At 35.7% G+C, this 24,062-nt stretch overlaps 1 protein-coding gene across 5 annotated transcripts in view; it reads right to left on the reverse strand.

Moving 5' to 3' along the window:
- The window catches only part of RIC1 (RIC1 homolog, RAB6A GEF complex partner 1), a 112,637-nt gene that overhangs the window by 15,227 nt on the left and 73,348 nt on the right, over positions 1-24,062 (reverse strand). For all 5 annotated transcript variants that reach the window (XM_001924914.6, XM_013993585.2, XM_021063974.1 and 2 more), the window contains 11 exons: positions 23,115-23,206; positions 17,695-17,783; positions 13,279-13,423; positions 12,556-12,604; positions 10,583-10,735; positions 9,349-9,552; positions 4,607-4,645; positions 4,193-4,303; positions 3,274-3,363; positions 2,464-2,624; positions 1,377-1,512 (listed from right to left, as the gene is read on the reverse strand). In XM_001924914.6, the coding sequence (XP_001924949.4) occupies positions 1,377-1,512; positions 2,464-2,624; positions 3,274-3,363; positions 4,193-4,303; positions 4,607-4,645; positions 9,349-9,552; positions 10,583-10,735; positions 12,556-12,604; positions 13,279-13,423; positions 17,695-17,783; positions 23,115-23,206 (1,269 nt within the window). The remainder of the gene's footprint in view (positions 1-1,376; positions 1,513-2,463; positions 2,625-3,273; positions 3,364-4,192; positions 4,304-4,606; positions 4,646-9,348; positions 9,553-10,582; positions 10,736-12,555; positions 12,605-13,278; positions 13,424-17,694; positions 17,784-23,114; positions 23,207-24,062) is intronic.

Here is a 24,062-nt window from a genome sequence, read left to right on the forward strand (position 1 = left end):
TTCCTACCGAATGTTATTAATAACCTCTATCCCTGTATTTCTGGAGAACAGAAGATGACTCTAGAAGCTTGACTCAATTCAGATTGAATGTTTTGGCTAGTAATTCTTCACATGAACTTCATTCTGCATCATTCCATGAAGCATGCCACATCTGGTTCTCCCACTTTTTGTGATGCTAAGATTGATTAATAAGGCCTGGGCATGACAACTGGATACCTTTATTGTCAAGTTTCCCATCAACTTTTCATTGCCTGAATTAGCTATTTCTTCAAGGGCTGCAAAATGCTGAGTCTTCAGTTCTTACACTCCTTCCACATCTTTTAGCTAGAATTCTTCTGTAAAATATAACTTCCCCTTATCAACTAGGCCTATCTGGTTACCATGAAATATAGTTTGCAGAGAAGATGGGACCTATATTTCAAAGGCAATCAGTGGAAGTGCCTTATTAGGAAATGAGAGACAGACTGTGCAGAAAGGGATGACAAATCTATATAAAACTTTCCTTTGAAAAAGGGTTACACATGATATGAAGTTGGGAAACCACTGGTATAATGGAAGGAAGCTTGGAACAGGAAGTTACGCAACCTGGGTCCTGATGGCACCGTTCCCTACACAGTTACCTTAACCAGAAGCTATGGAATTATCCTTTCTGTCTGCTCATAGTTAACTAAGCATGGAATCCCCTACATGTCCCATTCATCCCTCTTCTTTCCACTGCCCAAGTTCAGGCCATAGACACCATCCACCTAGAACATTACAATGGCCTCTCCACTGCTCTCCCTACCTCCCGTTCTGTCCCACTCTGGTTTCATTTTCCTCCTTTGTAATGTTTCCTCTAATGCTACAAAGCCTCAATATAATAGCCAGCTTAAAACACTTCGGACTTTAAGCCAAAGTCTAAAGTCTATATTATCACTAAGACTCTTATTTTCTCACACTCTATGTTCCAGTCACTCTGAAATTCTCCAATTCCCTAAATTTGTCTTATCTATGGTCCTCTGTACTACTGTTTCCCTGGCCTGCGATTCCCCGTCTTTACCGAAATAACTGCCACTTATTCTTCAGGTTTCAATCAAATGGTACCAAAATCTGTGACTGCTTAGACTACCCCAGGTTTTTGTTAAAGACAGTAACCTATATGTGACTTTTTGGTACAGATATCACGATTGTAATTAATTATGCATGCAATTATTTATTTATAGTTATGAGCGTAAACCAAGTTTGTTTAGTTTGCTACTGTGACCCAGCATCTTCATACAAGGCAAATTCCTGACAATTAGTAGTTATTTGCTGAACAAAGAAACAGTTCCTGAGATCAAGTTAAAATACAAAAAAAGAACCAAAAACTCTGAAGCACTCTGATAATAGAATGGTACCTGCTGGGGCATTTTCAAGGTGATTCCATTCTCTGTACTCACTGATGTCAGAGTGACAGATACTACCAGGAAAGGGTGAGGAATGTAGCGTGACATGGAGACTTCCTGAAGCACTTGAATACCAGCAGTATTTGGACTGCAAAAAAGAGAAATAAACCCATACACTTCAAACACAATGCTAACAAGGAGTGTTTTTTTTTTTCCTTTTCCACTACTAATGGTATGAGATTTTATGCCTATGGGGACCCCAAATGCCTTCTACCTGTCCTTTTTTCCTTCTCAAGTACCTCTTTAAGCAGTAAATTGTCAAAGTTGAAGCATCAGAGAACACATATGGAGACAAGAGAGAAGGAAAGGGACTAAGATGAACAAAGGAAGAAACAAACTGGGAAGAATCTACAGGAATAGCTTAGTTGTTTGAGAAAATGGTTGAGAAAGGATATGGATTCTATCTGAGTGAGTAATATTTGCTAATTTTTTTCTTTGTATCACTTCTCATTAAGCTATTCAGCAAATATGTACTTCATGGCTGTTTTTTAAGTAAGAAAGAAACAAACACCATCTGAGAACAAAATAAAACTCATGAGATATATGGTCTAAATGCTACAAGCCAGTCAGATGCCAAGAATATAGGCAACAAACAAATACAGCAACAACAGGACTGCAAGTTTTTACTGTCCCACACTATAGCTTTCAGGCTCAATAAAAAACGTAAATGAGACTGCTAAGGTCATGCTTCCTAAGGCCTTAAAGCTGCAGAACTCCTACAAATTTCCCCAAGTTTCTAGAACACAAGGATAGTCAGTAACCATTTATTTTCAAGATTGTGGAAAAAATTAGTATTTAAAGGTTTACCCCATCCCAAGCTGGATTTTTTTCAAATGAATCCAATTAAGATTAACTGAAGAAGTTAGTGCAAGCTCTTTATTTTGGTAGCTAAAAAAATAACTACTACATGAATATCACTAATTAAAATTTCTTCCTTTTTTACTCCTAAAACAAAGGAAACTAAATATAAAATCAGAATAACTGTTTTGAGGAAACAAAACTGGAGCAAAAAGTGATTTGTTACGTATTATATACTTACCCATCAGATTTTCTTTCAATACTGTAAAGGCATATTGAACAGTCTGCTCTAAATACTATTACCATGTCCCTGAAGACACTAAGCAGTAATGTTTCTGCTTGTGCTTTGGTGACATGAGCAAAGGCATTGTCCAGATTTGATGTTCGCAGGTAAACTCTGAGCTTTAAGAAAAAAAAAAATAAAGAAAAACTGTAAAAACACAATACCTACCATGGATGACTAAATACTTCAGACATGCTGTTTTTTACCTTTTTTCCCAAATAGCAAGAGTTAAAAGACTAATCTGAGCATCAATAATAAATCGGTTTATATTTTGACAAAGCAGGTTCAATCTATAAATAACTCAAAGATGACATGATCAAAACTGTGAATGTACTTTTATGAGATACTCCTTTTAGACCCGCCTATTTAGATCTGATACAAGGAGATCAGTAGTTTTTCAAAACATACACATATATATGTGTGTGTGTGTGTGTGTATATATATATATAAATCAATAAATCTCTAAGGACAGCCATCCTTATAAATTTTTCCACTTTTAACTATTTTTTATTATATACAAACTTTATAGAGAATGTCTAACAGCTAAAATCCTTAAAATAATGATCGCAGAAATCCTGATTATCCCATTAAATTTTTTAAAAAGCAGTAACCTGAAATGAAAATCCCATTAGCTAAAAATGCCAAATCCTCAATTAAAAAGTAAAATATTTTGTTCATTTTCAATAGATTATTTTTATATAAAACCAAATAGAGCTTAGTATCTTTAAAATCTAAAACTCTGTTACTTCTGAGAGATCAAAAACGTACCTCTTCTTGACGATCACTTATGTTATAACACGCAAGGACAATAAAATCATTCCACCAGGCTAAGCCACCTGTCACAATCATATTTTGCTCCTTGAAAGAAAATATAAAAAACATACTTAAATGTATTCCCACCAATAAGACACTTGTAAAATAGTCCTAATCAGACAATGAAAGCTAACTATTTCTAATTATTTATGCTCTACCCTCTATCCCCCACCTTCCCATTATGTGTTACTCTAGGGCTTTTATTAATAATGATTCATATCCTATTTTGAAAAAAATATGTATTTCTGCAAAACAGAAAATACATCATTCGAAATAACGGGCTACCATATAGCATCATTATGCCACATTCGACAGACCCTGTTTTAAATTCTAGCTTTATCATTTGTCACTTGATTCTGAATCCTAGTTTCTGTTTTACAAAATGGGTTGTTATGAAGATCAATGAGATAACATATGTGAAAGCACCTTAAAACGCCTGGTGCACAGAAGGCACCTATTAAATGTAAACTTCCTTCTCTTTTCCTATTGGATTCTTGCAAAACCCAACTGCATATGTTTGTATGCTACCCAGATATTTATGTCATACACAGACAAGCAGGGAATGATCTCAAATTTTGTGGAATTTATTCCGATCATATCTGATGAATTCTACCTGGAATGTAAGAGTAAATCCTCAAGTTATAGACTTATAGTACCTGATCTTAACAAAAATTAAAAATGGACAAACTATCTCAATGCCATTTCCTTTATCGGATACCAGTACTTTATCCGAAATGACCCTTATACATAATCCAGTGTTGTTTTTTAATATTTGATTTTACCTTTTAACAAGTAAACATTTATTTTATAGTTATATCATATTGTAGTGCTCTCATACTTTGAGAATCAGGTTTTTAATTTCAAAAAGACTAACCTGGGTAATGTTTCCAAAAAGCTTCCATTTTTTGGTGAGTAAAGAGTAATGTGCAAAACCGAACTTGCCAACCACAGCAATATTCTGTCCAAGCTTATCAATAGCTGAAAACTGATTAAAAAACAAAATTAAGACCTCTTCCTTGAGTTTATTATGCATAAAGAGCTGAGGATTATGTAAAAGACTACTAATAAATGTTTTCTAAGTAAATTAAATATAAAATGCTAAATTCAAATATTTATGTTCAAGTTACATCTGACCAAATTATAGGTTCACACTAGTAAGGTACAAGGGATCGAATACTGAAATTTTACTTTTATCAGTGTACCCACTGAAAGGCTCAGTTCCCAGAATACCTCTTACAGCAAATGCTATCCAATGTAAGTTAATACCAACAAAGTAACAATAACTCACCCGTATAGGCCAATTGCTCTCTAGATAGGTGCTGGAAATCTACAGAAAATAACACATCAGTTTGGTAAGATTTCTGAAATATATTTAAATGTAAAGCACATAAAGCATTAACATCATAATGTGAGATTAATTTTCCTGTAATGTTTAAATACTTCCAAATAACAGGTACTACTCGCTGCCAATATGTCACATCTTCTGTCTTAACTATTTCACTATATGTTTCTAGACATCAGGGTTTCCTCTTTTTTTCTCTACACTGTTTCTATTTGTTTGTTTTAAAAACTGGACACTCAATAATACAGAATGACAAAAGATATTTAGAGGAACACCCACAAGGACAGCCAAGAACTGTGTAGATGAACACAGTTTGGCTTTGCTAATATGAATCATACCAAAACGAGCCTATCTAATAAAATCAGAGCCCTCAGCATGAGCTTTTTATTTTTTTTAATGGAAAGATCTTTATTATTTTTATATCTTTCTGATTAAGAAGTAACATATGCTTATTATAAAATTTAAACAATATGAAAGTATACTAAGTGAAATTCCTCTATTTTATCATTGCTCGTGGATAATCACGTTTATTTTTAGTCCATTGCTAAACAGCCATATACATCTAAGAGTATGTAAAAGCTACTTCTTATTGGGGTGTTCAACTTATTCACCTACAAGTACTTTTTAATATACTATAAATATTAACTCTTTATCTGAAATATAAGTAGTAAATATATTTCCCCATGTTGTCTGTCTTACATCTCTGTACACAGTGTCTTTGTATCACTCTAATGAGAATTTCAACTTAGAAAACCCTTTGTGAGATATCAATGTAAATTAAGTAAAGTTTATTGAAATTGTGATCTCTCTAAGAGATTAACTAGTTTTCATGAAGACATGGTGAATGCAGGCTGAAAATTAATAGAACAGAACAAAGGAAGTGTCTTCTGTTCCTAAAATAAGAGAACCTTCAATTTATTCAAATTTATTTTCATTTGATGCCAAGAAAAATTATTACATATTTAAAAAGAGAAAGTCAAATTAAAAAGTCAAGTAAATGCAATCAAATCCCATAAGATTCTTTGTTTAATGTGAAGACAAAACAAAAATCAAGGGATTCCCTGTCATAGCTCAGAGGAAAGGAATCTGACTAGCATCCAGGAGGATGCAGGTTCAATCCCTGGCCTCGCTCAGTGGGTTAAGGATCCGGCGTTGCTGTGAGCTGTGGTGTAGGTGTAGCAGATGTGGCTCAGATCTGGTGTTACTGTGGCTGTGCTGTAGGCCAGCAGATACAGCTCCCATTCAACCCCTAGCCTGGCAACCTCCATATGTCGAAGGCACAGCCCTAAAAAACAAACAAACAAACAAAAAAACAAAATAAAACCCCAAAAAACAAAACAAAGTAAAAAATATGCTAAAGCATCTGTATTAATCTTGATAAAATTTATACATAAAAAATCAACCTAAAATCTAAGTAAATTAATAGCTTTAAGTACCTTAGGAAGTTCTTAACCCCAGTGCTGGTTGTGGAAGCCTGCCTTACAGAATTAAAAATAATAGTGTCATGACATATATCCTTGAAGAATGCTTAGCTTGTTATCGTAAAAGATATGCTGTACCAGTCAGGCCAACTAGTAAAATTCACTATGATGCGTGAAATTAGTTCAGAATAATGATAATCTGAGGTAATGATCAGGTGGCAAAATAAAACTTGAATGTAGTTTTATAGGAGTCTATAAGTGAAATTCTTTTTCTGGATAAAGAATATAAAACTAGTCACTTGAATAAGCATGTACTTGGAGTTCAACTGAGCAAGCCATTCATGACACTAAATCCCTTCCACGCACTTTCTCAAACTTTGATATTTGCTAGGTATTTATGAAATGTGGTGGGTAAAATGGAAAGTGAGATCTTACTGCCAATGTAGATTCCAACATGAAGAGTTTCTAATCATGGGAGCCAAGGTTTATCTCTAATTATTCTTTTAACTTCCAAAAATGTATGTGGTACCACAAATGGTTTACTTTCAAAACTCAAAATGTAAGTTTAATATGAAGCTTTATTTCTCATGCAGTTTTGTGGCTCTAAGTTGCTATGAAATGAGAACAAAACGTTTTATTTTCCCCAGGAGGTCATCTTTACTGATCTTTATGTCACATTAAGTTTGAGTGCTGCCCCTAATACTGAGAATAGGAAATGGCAGAACTGGGAAAAGAGGTGGTTAATGAATAATGAATAAACTCAGGTCAGGAATGCATACCTAGGGCACAGAAATTGTGCCACACTACTGGGTAACTGAGTGCTTAAGTACAGAATCTCTACTCAGGATTTTTCAGTCTCTGTAAGAACCCACATCAATCCTGCCTTAGACTACTTTTGTCTGTAACTGGTGAGACTATGAGAGCCATCATTCTAGGTAATCAGATCCGTGCCAAATACCATGCCTAGAACATTTGATACACACTGTAAAAATGAGAGCAAACCATTTATAAATGAAATAGCCTTTACAGTCCTCTTTGTTGACCTAACACAGTGCCTGATACATTACCCTGCTTCTGAAAATATCAGTTAGTGTTATTTTAGTTAAAAGAGAAAACATAATTAAAACAGTATCTTCTGATCAGGAAGTTAATAAGCCTTAAGATAGAAGGCTTATTAAACAAACAAAAAATCTAGCAGTCTAGATGAGGAACAGAAAGGACAGACAGAACAGCTACTTAAAGCTCATCTGATGTACTCTAAGCTGTAGAAGAAGCATACAAAGTATAAATCACACAAACAAAGCCACTTCAATGGAGGATGCAAGCACTTATCCTAGACAAGAGCATGTGTTGAAGGGGGAATCAAACAGGCACCCATGTTTCTTCAGGGAATACTTACTGATGGCTAAAAAGTCCGGAAAATAAAGCATCAGCATTATATGGACACTATAAACCACACTATGGAACTCCACCACAAAGCATGGGGCAACTTCAAATAACAACAGTGCCAAATAGGCACATTCTAGGTTTTAGTTCACAGTCAGCAATATATTTTATGATTCAACATTTAGTACCTAAGTTTTAAAATAGGTTCAGCTGTTACTTTAGTTTATATCATGTTAAGGATAGTCTGCCTTTATTCTGCTGTGTGACCCTGGGCAAGTTACCTAATTTCCCTGAGCCTCAATTTCCTCATGTATAAAATTTAGTTGGACTATATGATTGCTAAGGTCCTTCCAGCTCTAAAAATTCTATGAATCTATTATAACTTAATTTTGGGGAAATACAACTCCAGCATTATTTTTATTAGCTTTAAGGAAACTGAAAAAATTAGGTTAAGGCTAGAGTTAAACAAGTTTATCTTTCTGAATATTTAGATATCTAAAGAACAGAATGACAGATCAATCTTGCTAGTACCTACTATATCTGAAGTCATAAACTCAATCTTATATGCTTCTAATTTGGGATACTTCATAGATGGCTATGAATCACAGAATCACTGAATTTTTGAGCTGGAAGGAAATTCAACTTTTGTTATTGCCTGATGGATTTTTGAGTTCCAGACCTACCTTCTTTGATCCTCTGCTCTACTTGGCTCTCTGGCAACACAGACCTGGCTAGGCAGAACTGGCATTGATGCTAGGTCAGTGTAGAATGAATAGTTCAAAGTATGGGGAAATGAAAATAGCAGAGAAATGGCTATAGGAGAGAAGGGAGCAGTGGAAAATTTTAGTCAAGGAAGTAGCTGACGCAGTTTTATTTAATAACTGTTACTAATTATAAAATGGTATGCACATTGTTTGATTTTATGAATTTATTAATGTAAATTAAATACATTCTCTTTTAGTGTATACCACATTCAATGTAGGAGATATTCCTCCTTTAATTTTTTGCATAATGACCATTCTTCTGTCTCTCATTATGTCCACTCAAAGTCAACTGAAAATAACATGGGAGCTGAAGTAAGCTAGCAAGGTAAAAGTATACAGAATGTAGAAGATAGACCAAGAATTGTGGAAACAGAAACTGACTAAAAGAAACTAACCCAGGAGTAGCCTCTGGATTACCTAAGACACTATGGCATCAAAAGGGGAAAGGAAACTCTCAGGACTTTGAAACTGTGTTCCATTTACTGATTAACCCAAATTAATTTTATTTGGTATCAAAACTCAGAATTAATTTCCATGTTAAATGGCAATTTATCAGAATTACTAAAAGAAACTACTAATTTAAAAGTATCAGAATGAGTAAATCATCTGGAACAAGACTGAATAAATTATTAGCAATAAGGTTTTAGGTTAATAACAAGTCTGTAATTTGGGTCCAAAGTCAGGCAATTAACCTCAATGTGTCCCCATCAGGACTACAAGGTCAACTGGACAAGGTACTAATTGATATCGTCACCTTCCATGAACTTACTACACTTTTGCCTATTCGAATCCACAGAGCTAAATTTATACCAAAAAAGGCTGGAAGTAAAATAACGTTTTGCACAATAAAAGGGCAAAGCATTAACTTCCAGTTTTTTAAACTATTCACTACTAATGGACTTAAAGCAGGTGGTAATACAATCTACATCAAGTGGAAAGAAAGAAAGGAGGAGACGGGAGGACAAGAGCACAGAAAAGCAGAAGAGAGACGTGACAGTCAAAAAAGTTTAAAAGTTTCTTGATTTTCTAAAGCAAGAGATGAAATACTTGAAAATAAGCTTCAGGTTGCTATCTTACCAGGGATTAAGTCAAGAGTCAAGAGCATGTGAAGGCTTACCTGTACAACATGCCAATGCCGATGACCAAGTAAAGTGCTTAAACCCTGAGAATCTAAATTGCCATCTGCAAACGGGCTCTTTTCCCGACTGGGCTTATGCTCAGAGTGTACCGAAGAACTTCTGGGATTCTGGGTTTGTGAGGCCTCTCCACAGTTCAAGTATAATCGATCTTCCCCCTGAAGCAGCACTTGCTCTTGGTTACTCTACATGAGGGAAAAAGGAAGCAGAGGGGAGGAAGAAAGCCAATAAAAACAAGTCAAGACAAGACTACACATCCCTACAATATCCCACAGCTGATAGATACAAAGATATACGACCCTATCTTGTAACATATACCATTATATTATACATCAACAATATGTAATATCAATGTTATTTCACATTAATACAAACATGAGTTTGTATTAAAATTTGGGGCTGTTTCCCAAAGCAGGATTCTAGGCTTATTTTCTTCTAGGTATCCCTTCAAAGATTCATAAATAAGCTTGGGAAACATTACTTTTTATATACTAACTCCTGGACTTTCATGATGTGCATTAGCATATCAAAGACTGGAATCCAATGATGAAGAAATAAATCTCTACAGCTTTAGCTCCTTTACTTCACAGATTTAAGACAAAGAACTTTTGTTATCCTATGTAATTGCTACAGATATTTCTCACAAGAAATGGCTGGTAGGAGTTCCCACCGTGGCTCAGAGGAAACAAATGTGACTAGGAACCATGAGGTTGCAGTTTGAGGATCTGGTGTTGCCCTGAGCTGTGGTGTATTTCTCAGACACAGCTTGGATCTGGCATTGCTGTGGTTGTGGGGTAGGCTGACAGCTGTAGTTCCGATTTTATCCCTACCCTGAGAATCTCCATATGCGTGGGTGCGGCCCTAAAAAGCAAGAAAAAAAACCAACAAAAAAAGAAATACCTGGTAGAAGGTACTTTAGGAAATGCTATTCAGATAAAGGCTAAATTTTATTCAAATTATTCAAGTAAATCAGTAAAAAGTGTTTTTCCTCAAGTTGCTTGTGGTCCCATTTTTTTTTTTTTTAAAGAAAAACCTGCTCAAAAATAAAATTGGGGGACAAATTTGATATAAACTAAAAAGAAACACAAGAATCACAGAAAACATACAGAAGAAGATACTATGTCTATTTTAGGAGTATATATTTATCATAGGAAGCATGTGATACTCTAATGCAAAAGTCACTAAAAAAAAAAAGTCTTAATTAAATAAACTTACCATACAAGGGTTTACGGTGAGTACACTCTTAATAAACTGAAATAGTAGAATGCCAGGCTGTTTAACTATACTCTTGGAGTCCAACTCGTTTTCAGTATTTTGAGAACCAAATCCACTGATTACCCATAGGTGATAGCCTTCAGCACCCCAGCTCTTGGGGAGAGGAGGGAAGGGGGAGGGAATCAAAGCAATAAAGACTGTTATTTTTTCCCAGTCTGAAATACTCAAATTCTGAAATAACCAGCATTAGGTAATGACTTCTAAAGTCTGGAGAAACCATGACAAACAAAACAGACAAGAATCATACCTACATCTACTATATATCTATCTTCAGCAGAAACCATACCTAGAAGAGTGGAAACACTGCATAACAATCTTAGCTCCAAATCCTAAGAAATGCCTACTGCTTTCTGTAACTTCTCCATTAATTTAACTTAACTGCTTTTCAAATACAAAGAAATTCCTTACAGAGAGAACACCCGAATTACCTGGCTGAAGCCTGACAGGGAATCATCCAAACAAATGCAATTTTGTATAAAACAAAGAATACTGGGTTGGTTTGCACTCCAGCTTGTCTACCATTTTGTTGTACTACCTTGGCCAAACTATTTGGTTTCTCTGGGTTTAAGTGTCTTTCTCTGTAAAATGAGAAGGTTCAAATAAATTTTCTAGGCCCAATTTTATTTTACTCTTTTTATTTTATATTTTTTTTACTTTTAAAGGCCACATCCTCAGCATATGGAAATTCCTAGGCTAGAGGGGGAATGGGAAGCTGTAGCTGCCAGCTTACACCACAGCCCCAGCAACATGGGATCCGAACCACATCTGCAACCTACATCACAGCTCATGGTAATGCCGAATCTTTAACACATTGAGTGGGGCCAGGGATTAAACCCATGTCCTCATGGATACTAATCAGGTTCATTACCACTGAGCATGACGGGATCCCCTCCAGGCCCAATTTTAATATTTTATAATTAAATTCCATGATAGCTGAAAAAAATTTTTTAATAGTAGTGATTCCCAATCTGCAAAGCCAGGAAAATACTAATGGGGGAAGGGTCCATGAATTATTCAGTTGCAAAATTTCAAAAGCTTGATAGAAGTTTTGCTTTCCTATGATAGAAGTTGTACAAGCTAACTAAAATGCTTGGATTCATACAGTTTCTGATTGAAAATCAACTTAGTGAGGCTGGTAACCCTGGTTGTTGCTTGCTATTCAGAAGCACTCGATCAGCACTGAAATGGTGTTGGAAAACTTATTTTAAAATATGGAGATGAGGAGAGACATCAAATGAGATCCCTGGTGGTAAAAGGCTGGGAACCACTATTTGAGGCAATCACAGTGGTTTTAATTCTTTGAGAAACTCATGATCAGAAAATGCCTTCCTTTGTGGAGCAGGAAAGAAAGGTAGTGATAAGCATCATAGCCCTAATTTCCCAAAGATGGTACAGAGAAGGCTAGTAAGAAAATGTTTTTATGTAAAGATAAGAGGTTACACCTCACTGCTTTCTACAGAAACTCTTGAAAATTGGTAGTAAAAATACTGATACAACAGGGACTACAATTCTCTTAACATACATCTATGGGAAAATGTTTAAATACGCCCGAAAAATGTTCATGTCCTCCAATAGCATTTCACATTATGTTAAAATAAAGGAGGCCACGACAGCTTTTAAGTCACCTAAGAAAGGTAGGCATGGTTTGGAAAAACAAAGGCCTGATGTGAACAGTTACTATGTTCACAGAGATGAGAGGACTTGCTGGACACATCTAAACAAAACCAAAATCAAATACCCAAATTGGGCTGCCTCTTGATTTTTAAAAAATATACTTTATCAAAGCAAGAACTGTTTAAGAAGCATGTGCTGAGACTAGAGCAGTTTTATAATTTTATCAGGCCAACATGAGGGAAAAAAAGAAAAATTTCAAGTTTTTCATACTTTATCAATATTTTATAGGAAGAACTTACCATAGAGTTGATCTTAAGGGGATCTTTTTTGGTACCATCAGACCTATAACTGAAACAGAATAGGAACGTAATTAAAAAGAGTCTTCTAATTACATGTACTATTTAGCTTTAATTAAAAAAAACCAAAGTGATTCTGTTTCTTCAAAATAGAAACACATAATAATGCATGATATATGAGACTACTGGTTAACACACTAGGTACATCACTGAGACACAGTCTTTTAGCTGCTAATGAACTTCCTGACAGGTCATAAAATCTGGGAAGGTGTGTTCATTATGTTGGGACTGAGGATCAGGGCAGTATATGAAGTGGACAGAGAAACTAACCCACTTCTATCAACCCACTGTGTTAACCTACATTAACCCAATCAGAAGTATTTTTTCATTTCCTACTAGTTACTTATGTAGATAGCTTACTGCTTTTATTAGATAAAAAGCTACTCAAATGCAGAATCATGTCCGATTTAGCCTTGAATCTAATACGTTATCATATACACAATAGGAGTTCAATAAATAAGACATTTTAATTGAATGAACAGTCAGTTTTAAGAGGATGGATGTATGAGGAATTAATATATTCTGAATAAATTAATTCTGGATATTACCAATTGTTTTGGGTTGAGTCAAATAAGGCAAAATGGTAGCTGTATGACACAAAGTTTCTGTGTATCTGTTTCTGGGAGATAAAGAGTTATTTTATCTAAAATTTCTTTATTGACTCACGCAAAATCTCCTCCAAGTGTACAAATCAGCTGGGCTCCAAATACACTCCATAAAGAAAGGCCCCCATATTCCCAGGTCACTATTACAACGCTATTGTCAGGGGACCATCTGACCAATTTAACAGCTCCTGTTTTGTTCCAAATATCTGTTAAGAAATTGTGAGAAGAGTTAAAAATAAATGATTGCTTCAGAAATAGTATTTTTACAGCCTACATTTTCAAGTTGAAACAAACAGAAAGGCACATCTGCTTCAAATAATGAGATAAATCCTGCTCATTTAGGGCTATTTAAAATGTGTAGTCATTAGCCTTGACCTGATCTAGGCAGGAACGAACTTAGTACCCAAGCGTTTTATAAGAGGTGAAAGCCATTTTCTCAGCCACTGTTAACCTGAATAACTACAACTTCGTGGCCTTAAAGGCTTTGGTTTTGGAGTTCCCATTATGGCTCAGTGGTAACAAACTCTACTAGTATGCATAAGCACGAAAGTTCGATCTCTGGCCTTGTTCAGTGGGTTAAGGATCTGGCGTTGCTGTGAGCTGTGGTATAGACTGAAGATGCGGCTTGAGTCTGGCTACAGCTACAATTCAACCCCTAACCTGGGAACTGCTATATGCTGCAGGTGTGGCCCTAAAAAGACAAAAAAAAAAGTCTTCAATTACTTTAAGATGGGATCTCCCTGAATGATTCAAAGTACCTAGCAGAGGGAGTTCCCATCGTGGTGCAGCGGAAACGAATTTGACTAGGAACCATGAAGTTGCGGGTCTGATCCCTGGCCTCACTCAATGGGTTAAGGATCTGGCATTGCAGTGAGTTGCAGTGTAGGTCGCAGACTTGGCTTGGATCTGATGTTGCTGTTGCCGTTGCTGTGGTGTAGACTGGCAGCTGCAGCTCCGACTGGACCCCTAGTCTGAAAACCTCCATAGGCCACGGGTGCAGCCCTTAAAGAAAAAAAAGTACCTAGCAGAGGATGAAGTGTTTTAAAATGTAAAATAATTTTACCACTATCTTTATGTTCCACTGGCAATATCAGAGGGATCCAAGTTAAAATAAATTGAAGTTTAACCTCACATTAGGATTAAGTAGGTAAACTCCAGCTTGAATACTACAGGTGCTCACATCTTCTTTTAACTAGTAATAGTTCTTTCATCATATAACTACTAAATGAGAAAATTTCATTATGTAGTAAAATCAAGGTTTATTTTACTGCAGAGTTAAGTGAAAACATGACAGCATTTCCCAGCAGCAACTCAAAAAGATCTTTATCACTTTCTTTAAAATTAAAATTTTTTTTTCATCTGTAGTATCAATAAATTTTTGTTTTAAGTACATTTGCTATGAAGGGGAGGAATACAGGTTTTAGCCTACAGAAAACTGACTGGTTAAGAGAGTAACTAAGAACTCTTTTCCTCTGCCTATGTTTGAATCCCGACATTAGTATTTCCCATCATAATTCATGTATATGAATAACTGTGTAATTTATGTATATAAAAATAAGTAAGAAACATCATCTTATCAGTATACTTTACACATCTAGGAGAGAAATTTAAAACCAAACCAAGAAGAAACATACAAACTCAAAGTTTAAAAAATGCAAGCAATTCCATGTGCAAGAAAAAAGAAATAATAATGTTTAGATGTGTATTTACTGTCATGAAAAGATGTTATTAGTGCTTTAGGTTATAAACAGTATTTCTATTACCCCACATAAAAATATATACATAAGTATATAATATTCATATCTACTTTTCCAAGCATTATAAATATATTAAAATCTAGTTGTAGAGATATAATAAACTGTCAATGATAGTTAACCTAATCTTCAAATGGTAGGGATATGGGGAATTTATCTAGCTGGTACCCTACACTAAACACAGATTGTGATAATCTGCATAATGAGAAAAATGTTAAAAAGTAATTCAAAGACTTTCTGTTACAGAGCTGAACTTTCAAGAAAGAAAGGAAGATCTCCATGAGCCAAAAGGAAAGAGAAAACTGAAAGCAAGATTGGCTGGTGCTTGAACTAAGACAGCCTAGGGGGAGGGGGTGTGAAAAGTGTGGAGTGGAGAAGCAAAAAAAAAGTATGGCAACATAGGGAAAGAAGGTTGGGACCTAGCAATGACTAGGGATTGGGGTTTCACATCCCATACAAAGATTTAAACAAAGGGGTTTCAGGTCAGCACGAGTCTGGGAATTAGAATGGAAGCTGGTGGATTATGTAACGATTGTTGAAGTCCTGCAACCTATAAAAATCAGCCAAGGGAGCCATAAGAAGACAAAGAAACTTCTCTCTGTTCAGTGTAGGACAGTACAAGGCTCTCAACATTTTAAGTAGGGTTACAGCCTAAATTACATAACTCAAAAGGCAGAATTCTCCCATACAAAGACCATAAGAGTGTCAGTAGATTACCAAAGGCAGAACTGGCATCCCAAGAATCTGAGAAAAGTGAACAATCTGAAAAACTCAATACACTGCTGTCAAACAATCAGAAGCAATCAGCAGAATTTCTAATGCAATGATGTAAATGTTCTATATTTGCTGGGTCTAATAGGGACTAGCTACATGTGGTATTCCACATTTAGAAGTGACTATGCAACTGAGAAAATAAGTTTTAATTTTCTTTAATTTCAATTAATTTCATTTAAATAGCCATATGTGACTAGTAGCTACTGTATTGGACACAACATTAGTATGGACAAAAAAATAACCAGATAAAAGGGCTGGAAACTACATTCAAAATACACACCACTCTATTCCTGTCAGTTACAGCAGAAATTGTCCTTAGCAATTTTTTAGAAAAAAATATACACAGGCCTTTAAAGGCTATAAGAATGATAAAAACTTGACTACGAGTTCCCATAGTGGCTCAATGGTTAACGAACCCGACTAGTATCCACGAGGATGCGAGGATGCGAGTGTGATCCTGGCCTCGCTCAGTGGGTTAAGGATCTGGTGTTGGTATCAGCTGTGGTGTAGGTTGCAGACACAGCTCGGATCCTGAGTTGCTGTGGCTGTGGCACAGGCTGGCAGCTACAGCTCCAATTCGACCCCTAGCCTGGGAACTCCCATATGCTGCAGGTACAGCCCTAAAAAAGCCAAAAAAAAAAAAAAAAAAAAAAAAAACCAAACAAACAAAAAAACAAACCCCAAAAACAACTTAAGGAGCAAATTTCTATTTCTGGCAGTCTAGCAAAGTAGGCACTTTGAGTGATTCTCCATATTGTAACAACTAAAACTGTTGTTGAATAGGATATTTAAACATCTCAAAATATCCAAAAATACTGGTGGATTAAGTGAGTGTACAAAGTGCTCTTGCCTTGAATTTTTCTGCCAAACCCTGGAGACCTGAGTTTTACCTCTGATGACTCACACATGTGAGGAACAGGAGATAAGGCTTAGAGCTTGGCCAAGGCAGGGACTCTAATAGAAGATATCCACGTAATGCTGGAGCTACAAAGATTCCACATGGAGGGTGAAAAAATAGCAAGGACTGCTTTCCTGTTTTTGACCATGGTAATGAATAGAAAATAAAGAAGCTACCCTGAGAATCTGCAACCACAAACCAGTCCTCACTCTGATTTGTAATTTGAGTAACTTGTATAATTAAAAAAAAAAAAAAAAAACAAAACTCAAGAGAATACAATATAAAGGATTCCAGATTAACAAATATTCCAGGTGACTGACAAAAACAAACACAAATCCTCTCTGGAAGAAATCAAACTCATTCTAGATTTTTTGCTATCCTGATTAAAAAACAGACATGCTCCTTTCTTAGCTCAACAGCAGAAGTAATGCTTGGAGCTCAGAAGCTACCCTGTGATCATCAAAGAAAGGCTAAATGAATGCCAACAGCAGCTTACCTTTGGACTTCTTGCTATTGGAGAAAATAAAACTTATCTGCATAAGCAATAACAAGTTGGGTTTTTTGATAGTTCGAATCAAAAGCATTTCCAATGACACAGACTTCAGACTTACTTCTGTGGACAGGATTTAACCAAAGGTTCACTAAGGGGGTTCAGAAAGAGACTTTTTGTTTTATTCACTGCTGTGTATCCAGCATTTTGAACAGTGTCTGGTTATAGTAGGTACTCAGTAATTAGTTGTTGAATGCATAAATGGAGTTGGAAGGCATAAAATAACAGAGGCAATGAACTCAGATTAGAGTCTAAAGCAAAGCCTAAATATAAGGAATAGGGGCTTAAAAACTTAGGAAAGAAAAAGACTAAATGAGATAAAAGAGGTATCCCCAGGAGCCTCTCAGGTTACACAGAAATTCTTGCATCACAGAGAATATTGTTACATGCTTTAATAATATTTGGTCTTTACCATGAACCATTTAACTTAAAATCTACATTCACTACACATATCATTACCTATGATTAAGAAGAAAAAAGTAAAAGAAGAGGACGACTCACCAGGATACTGTTTTGCTGTTAATTCTAGTTTATGAGACAGTAGCATGGCTCCAGTGGTGTTATCTATTGTATAAACCTGTACAGAACCACTGTGAAAAATCAAAGAGACTTTTAGTATAAAAAGACAAATATAGGGAGTTCCCATTGTGGCTCAGTGGGTTACAAATCAAGTATCCATGATGATGTGGGTTCAATCCCTGGCCTCATTCAGTGAGTTAAGGACCCAGTGTTGCTGTGCACTGTGGTATAGGGTCACAGATGCAGCCTGGATCTGGCGTTGCTGTGGCTGAGGTGTAGGCTGGCAGCTGCAATTCAACCCCTACCCTGGGAACTTCTATATGCCACAGGTGCAGCCCTAGAAAGCCAAAAAAAAAAAGACAAATATAGAAACAGGATTACAGGAAATAGAATTCTGTAAATAATTTGTAGTCATCTCATAAATTTAAACAAAAGCACATTCTATAATCTACCAATTTCATACGTGTGTGTATGTGTATATGCCCAGAAATATCTTTGTGTTTGAGATAAGTATAATGTTCATAATACTGTGTATAAGTGCAAAGAAATGGAAACAAATCTGCATGTCCAGCAATAAGAAAAAGGAAAAAAATTGTGGTACATACATATAGTAGTATACCAAATAGCACTGAAAATGAGTGAATTTTTGTCATGTGCATTAAAATAGACAGCAAACCTGTCTATCCAGCCATCTATTTATATATCTATATAAATAGTATAATTCTGTTTCTATACTGTGAAAAACATTCAAAATATAGTAGTTAAATAGTTTGTAGAAAAACACAACCAAGAGCTAATGTAAACAAATTCCACAAGTAACTGCTCTGGTGGAGAAGGGGACTGTTAAAGAAAAGGGGCAAGCAAGGGCTTCATCAGTTCAGTACTGGTAATATTTCTCATATGGCATATTGCATGGCAGAGATTTTTCATTTCATTATTTTTTATCTTATATTATTTTTGGTATTTATACACAATACATAGTCTTTTACATATATGGTATGTCACTATTCCATTAAAAAATATTTATAAGGGTCAAACCTATGAAGGGCCAGAAACCAAAACAAAAAATCTATATATTACTTCTAAGCTACATTTTAAAATTGAACTGCAATGATCATAAAAAATATCATTTCTGCTTACAGAGCTATTCTTAGATCAAAAATTTAACATAAGTATTATTTTTAAAGTAATTTAACTCCAAGACTGCTTTTTGCACACATGAGGATAACACTGGCTTATGACTGCTAGAGTATTCTGGCCCTTATGTGTGCCCCTTCACAGTAGAAGTCAGATAGTCTCTTCACAGCAACTATGATCAGCTTCCAGCCAGACACCACTTTTTTTAAGGGTCAGGACTGGGACTAAATAAAATAACTGCAACAAGAGGCCACCTGAAGTTATCCCATAGCTCCCTGATGCTCTGTTTTCCATCTGTTTGTTTTATGACCACACCAGCGGCATAAAGAAGTTTCTGGGCCAGGGACTGAATCTAAGCCACAGCTGCAACCTACACAGCTGTGGCAACACCAGATTCTTAACCCACTGTGCCATAATGGGAACTCCACTGATAGATAATGTTTTTAATTCTTTTTTTCTTGTTTCATTTTGCATCATTTTTCTTGCTACATTCTTTAGGTTTGTTAGTCTTTTTTCTACAACGTTTGATTTGGGTCTTTTCTTTATCACCCATGTTTCAGTTTAATACTCAAGAGAGTTCCCTAGTGGCCCAGAGGTTAAGGATTTGGAATTGTCACTGCTGTACTTAGGTTGGATCCCTGGCCCAGGGAACTTTTGTATGCTGCAAGAACAGCCCAAAAAAGGAAAGAAAAGAAAAAATCAAAGGACACCCTCTACAGCTCTCTGGAGTTCTCTCTTTGTGCCGTTCTCTCCTATTTGGTGTCCATCCTGTTGAGCCCCACCTGTTTCAATCTCCCAGACTCTCATTTCCACACACTCAACTCAGGGGATCTGCCAGGCTCTATCTCCCCATCCTTGTGCTAGAAACTCTCTCACAGTAATTAGAGCTGGGACTAATTAGAGTAATTAGAATTTTCTTATTTCGTTTCTCATCTTTCAGGGATCACTATCCTTTGTTGCCTGATGTCCTATGTCTTGAATTCAAAGCACCTGTTTCATATTTTTGCCCATTTTCATGGCTGTTTCAGGTGGGAGAGAAAATGTGAGCCATTTTAGTCATGTTATTCTATCTTAGAAACCAAATGCTTGGAATATACATCTTTCCAGACCACCTGGCCAATCAGACACCCTGCTGAAAGACAGCAGTACGGCTAGCAGGTTTTACTTGTTTTTGCTTTGTATATAACAACTCTCAAATGCCAACTCTGGGTTGCTGAGCTCTAACAAGTCAATGAAGAGTCCAAGTATTTCTGATTTAAGAAATAGGTGCTAAGGCAATACTTAGAAAAGACTGATAATCCTTTAAGTATTTATAGTGCCTTTATTCTTTAAATTTTTCTATTTTCATCAGCCATCACAAGAGAAAAATAATTTTTCATTAAAAAGACACTACTAATTTCAAGGCTAAAAAACATATCTCTATAATAGAGAGATAAATGGCTATTAAGTAATCAAATTCAACATCACAGATACTGAGACAACTCAACTGCTACATGATGCCATAGAAAGTATAAAATATCACCTGTGACAAAAATCTTTAACCAAGATCTAATCAAACCTTTAAATATAAGGGCAACAGTTAGGTTGTAAACTGATTCCCTGCAATGGACATCCTGAAAGAATGCTGGCTTCCTACAGAACTTGAAGGACACCAGCTATAGCCTAGTGTTCAAGGCAATAAATCCTAGGAAGTGCTGAGAAATCAGGACTAGAAGTGCTGAGAAATCAGGACTAGAAGCCATGAGTCCATCATGTCACACAGGTATAAGAGCAAAACTTTTACCCCAACCCATGATCACGCCATAGGAAGGGCTGATATTCTCCCAGCCCATGAAAACTGAAGCGACTAAAAGGTTGAAGGCCAAGATTCCACCTTCACTATCCTGGAGCAAGGGCTGGAGCACCTCTCCTGGATTCTCACATCTGGCCTTCCTAGATTGCTGTACGCTGGCTCTGAAACCCGTCTGAGTTTCCTCTAAATGCTGATGTGTGACCTTCCTAGTCATTTGACTATACTGGCTCAATAACCACCACCTTCAAGGTTCCAAATAGGTGTCATAAAAATTAAATGCCATTATATGGAAATAATGAGACACATGTAGAATGTTGGGTATCCTATGAACCTAGACTCTTAAAAAAAGTTAATGTCATAAAAATAAGAAAAAAAGATAGAAGGATTTTTTTACACAAAGGTAACTAAAGAGAAATAATAATCAAATATAATACACAAATTTTGATTGATTCAGATTGAAACAAGCTATAAAGGAAATCTGGTGACTATTGAGTTAGTTTGAATATGAACTGCATATGTGAGCTTATTAGGGATTTATCATTAATTTTCTCATGTGTGAAATAGATGTTGAATTTGTATGAGAATGTCTCTTTTTTTGGAAACCAGGGAAAAATGTAAATTTCCATTAACAGCAAATCAGATAAATTATGACACATTCATACACTAAAACACTATTTATAAAGCAATCCTAAAAAATGATTTCAGCCACTGGCAAATAAGATGGATGAATTCACAATGTTGATTGAAAAAAATCTAGATTTGAAACACAAAATAAGATTCTATTTATAAAAAGTTCAAAATCAGGAAAAACTAAACTATGCTCTTTGGAAATGTATACATGAGTAGTAAAACTATATAGAAAAGTAAATGATCATCACAGAGAACAAAACTGATTAAGTGAGTTAGGAAGGGGGTGGGAGTCATGATGAGGAAGTAGCAGGGGTAAAACTTAAATTGGCCAGCAATGGTCTATTTCTTAACCAAGTTGTGGAAAGACAGATTTTTGTATTATGATTATTTGTAAAACTATGAATATTTGGATTATGCACTTTCCTCTTTTTTGTTTTATAATATGGAAGTTTAAAAGGATATAATAAACTCTATGCCAATAAATTTAAGTGTATATGAAAGAAACCAATTCTTAGAAAAACATAACTTGCCAAAATAACTTAGGAAGATAGAAAATCTAAATCTTAAATCTATTTTAAAACTGATTAAATCAGTAAGCCAAAAAATTCCCACAAAGAAAGTTCTAGGCTCGGGTAGCTTCAACCACACATTCAGAGATGAACAGAGACAAGAAAGAGAAATCCTTCCTCTACTTGTTTTGTAAGATAAGAATAACCTTGATTAACTAGGAGAGCAAGAAACAGAAAAACTATAGGTAAGATGTACTCGTGAACATCGATTTTAAAATTCTATACAGGAAGTTCTCTGGTAGGTCAGTGGGTTAAGGATCCAGCGTTGTCACTGCTGTGGCTCTGGTTACTGCTGTAATGCAGGTATGGTCCCTAGCCCAAAAACTTCTGCATGACACAGTCATGGCCAAAATAAAAATTCTAAACAAAACATGACCAAATCTAATCCATGATAATGAAAAAAAAAATACACTTCTCTTTTTTCTTACACTAAGTTAAATTTACTTTCTAGAAGTACTTTCTAGAATCTCCTCAGTGAGAAGTGATGTGTGAAGGATAAGGATTTCCCACTTTATAAACAAATTTTTGAGAGTGTAATGAAGGCAGTGATTTATAACATATATTACTTATGCTGATAAAGATACTGTGATACTTACCTTGATGTATCTGGAGACTATATACTAGATGTATATTCATTCTACAGAACCACTAAGTCACAGTTTGACTTCAAAATGGAATTTTATATTTAAGAAAGAGTTTTGAAGACTAAAAAGCACTACACACACTGTAAGGCATTACTCTAAGTATCTGATATAATCTTTTATTTCAGCTAAAATATAAGCTTGACAAAGTTGGGTAGCTTTGTCATTCTTTACTGTATACCAAATGCTTAGAATTGTGCTTGGCATACGGCAGACACACAAATATTTGCTGAGTAAAAAATCTATATTTAATTTTACTTCTAAAACCTGCATTATTTGAATTAAAGCTAGAAAGTGATTTTATGTGGGCCTTAAATTTGCTTGCTGACTAAGGCACACCCACCAATTCAATGGCAATGTCAATACTGATGTTTTAACTGATTTAATCTTAACCTGTCACTCAATTTCCTATCACTGGAAAAAACCTCACTTTTACAAATTAAAACAATCGCCAAATGTGGCTTTCAGATTTGTTTGCTTCAATATATTGAAATTACTTCTAAATTTTATATTAAGGCTGATTCATAAATTATGAAAGGTATGACAAAGTTTATAAGTGTGTTAAGAACATTTTATTTAAAAAAATTATTTTTGACAGTAAGTCTTAAAATTCAGACGTCTATTATCAATTACCTCGCACAACCAAATGCCATCAGTCGATACTTGTTATTTACTGCTACACAAGTTCCATCAACAACATCTTGTGGCCAAACTCCATGAAGCTGCTATAATTATAAGAAAAAGAGTTAAGATTTAAAAAGTGCTCTCCAAACACATTTTAATCATTCAAATCTACTACAATGAATGTAGGTCGCAAAGGCAGCTTAGACCCTGCACTGCTGTGGCTATGGTGTAGGCCAGCAGCTTCAGCTCCAATTAGACCCCTAGCCTGGGAACCTCCATATGCCACAGGTGCAACCCTAAAAAAAAAAACAAAACAAAACAAAAAACAAACACTACAATGAGATATCACCTCCCACCGGTCAGAAGAGTCATCATTAAAAAGTCTCCAAATGGAGTTCCCGTCATGGCGCAGTGGTTAACGAATCCGACTAGGAACCATGAGGTTGCGGGTTCGGTCCCTGCCCTTGCTCAGTGGGTAAACGATCCGGCGTTGCTGTGAGCTGTGGTATAGGTTGCAGACGCGGCTCGGATCCTGCGTTGCTGTGGCTCTGGCGTAGGCTGGTGGCTGCAGCTCCAATTCGACCCCTAGCCTGGGAATCTCCATGTGCCGCGGGAGCGGCCCAAAGAAATAGCAAAAAAAAAAGTCTCCAAATAACAAATACTGGAGAGGGTGTGGAGAAAAGGGAACCCTCCTACACTGTTGATGGGAATGTAAGCTGGTGCAGCTACTATGGAAAACAGTTACGGAGGTTCCTCAAAAACCAAAAAAAAAAAAAAAAAAAAAAAAAAAAACCAGAATTACCATATGATCCAGCAATCCCACTTCTGGGCATATATCTAAACAAATAATTTTAAAAGATACATGTACTTCTATGTTCACAGCAGCACTATTCACAATAGTGAAGTCATGGAAACAACCTAACTGTCCATCTAAGAGATGAATGGATTAAGATGTTG

This window comes from Sus scrofa, chromosome 1 (genome assembly GCF_000003025.6).
Source record: "Sus scrofa isolate TJ Tabasco breed Duroc chromosome 1, Sscrofa11.1, whole genome shotgun sequence".
NCBI classification, from domain to species: Eukaryota; Metazoa; Chordata; class Mammalia; order Artiodactyla; family Suidae; genus Sus; species Sus scrofa.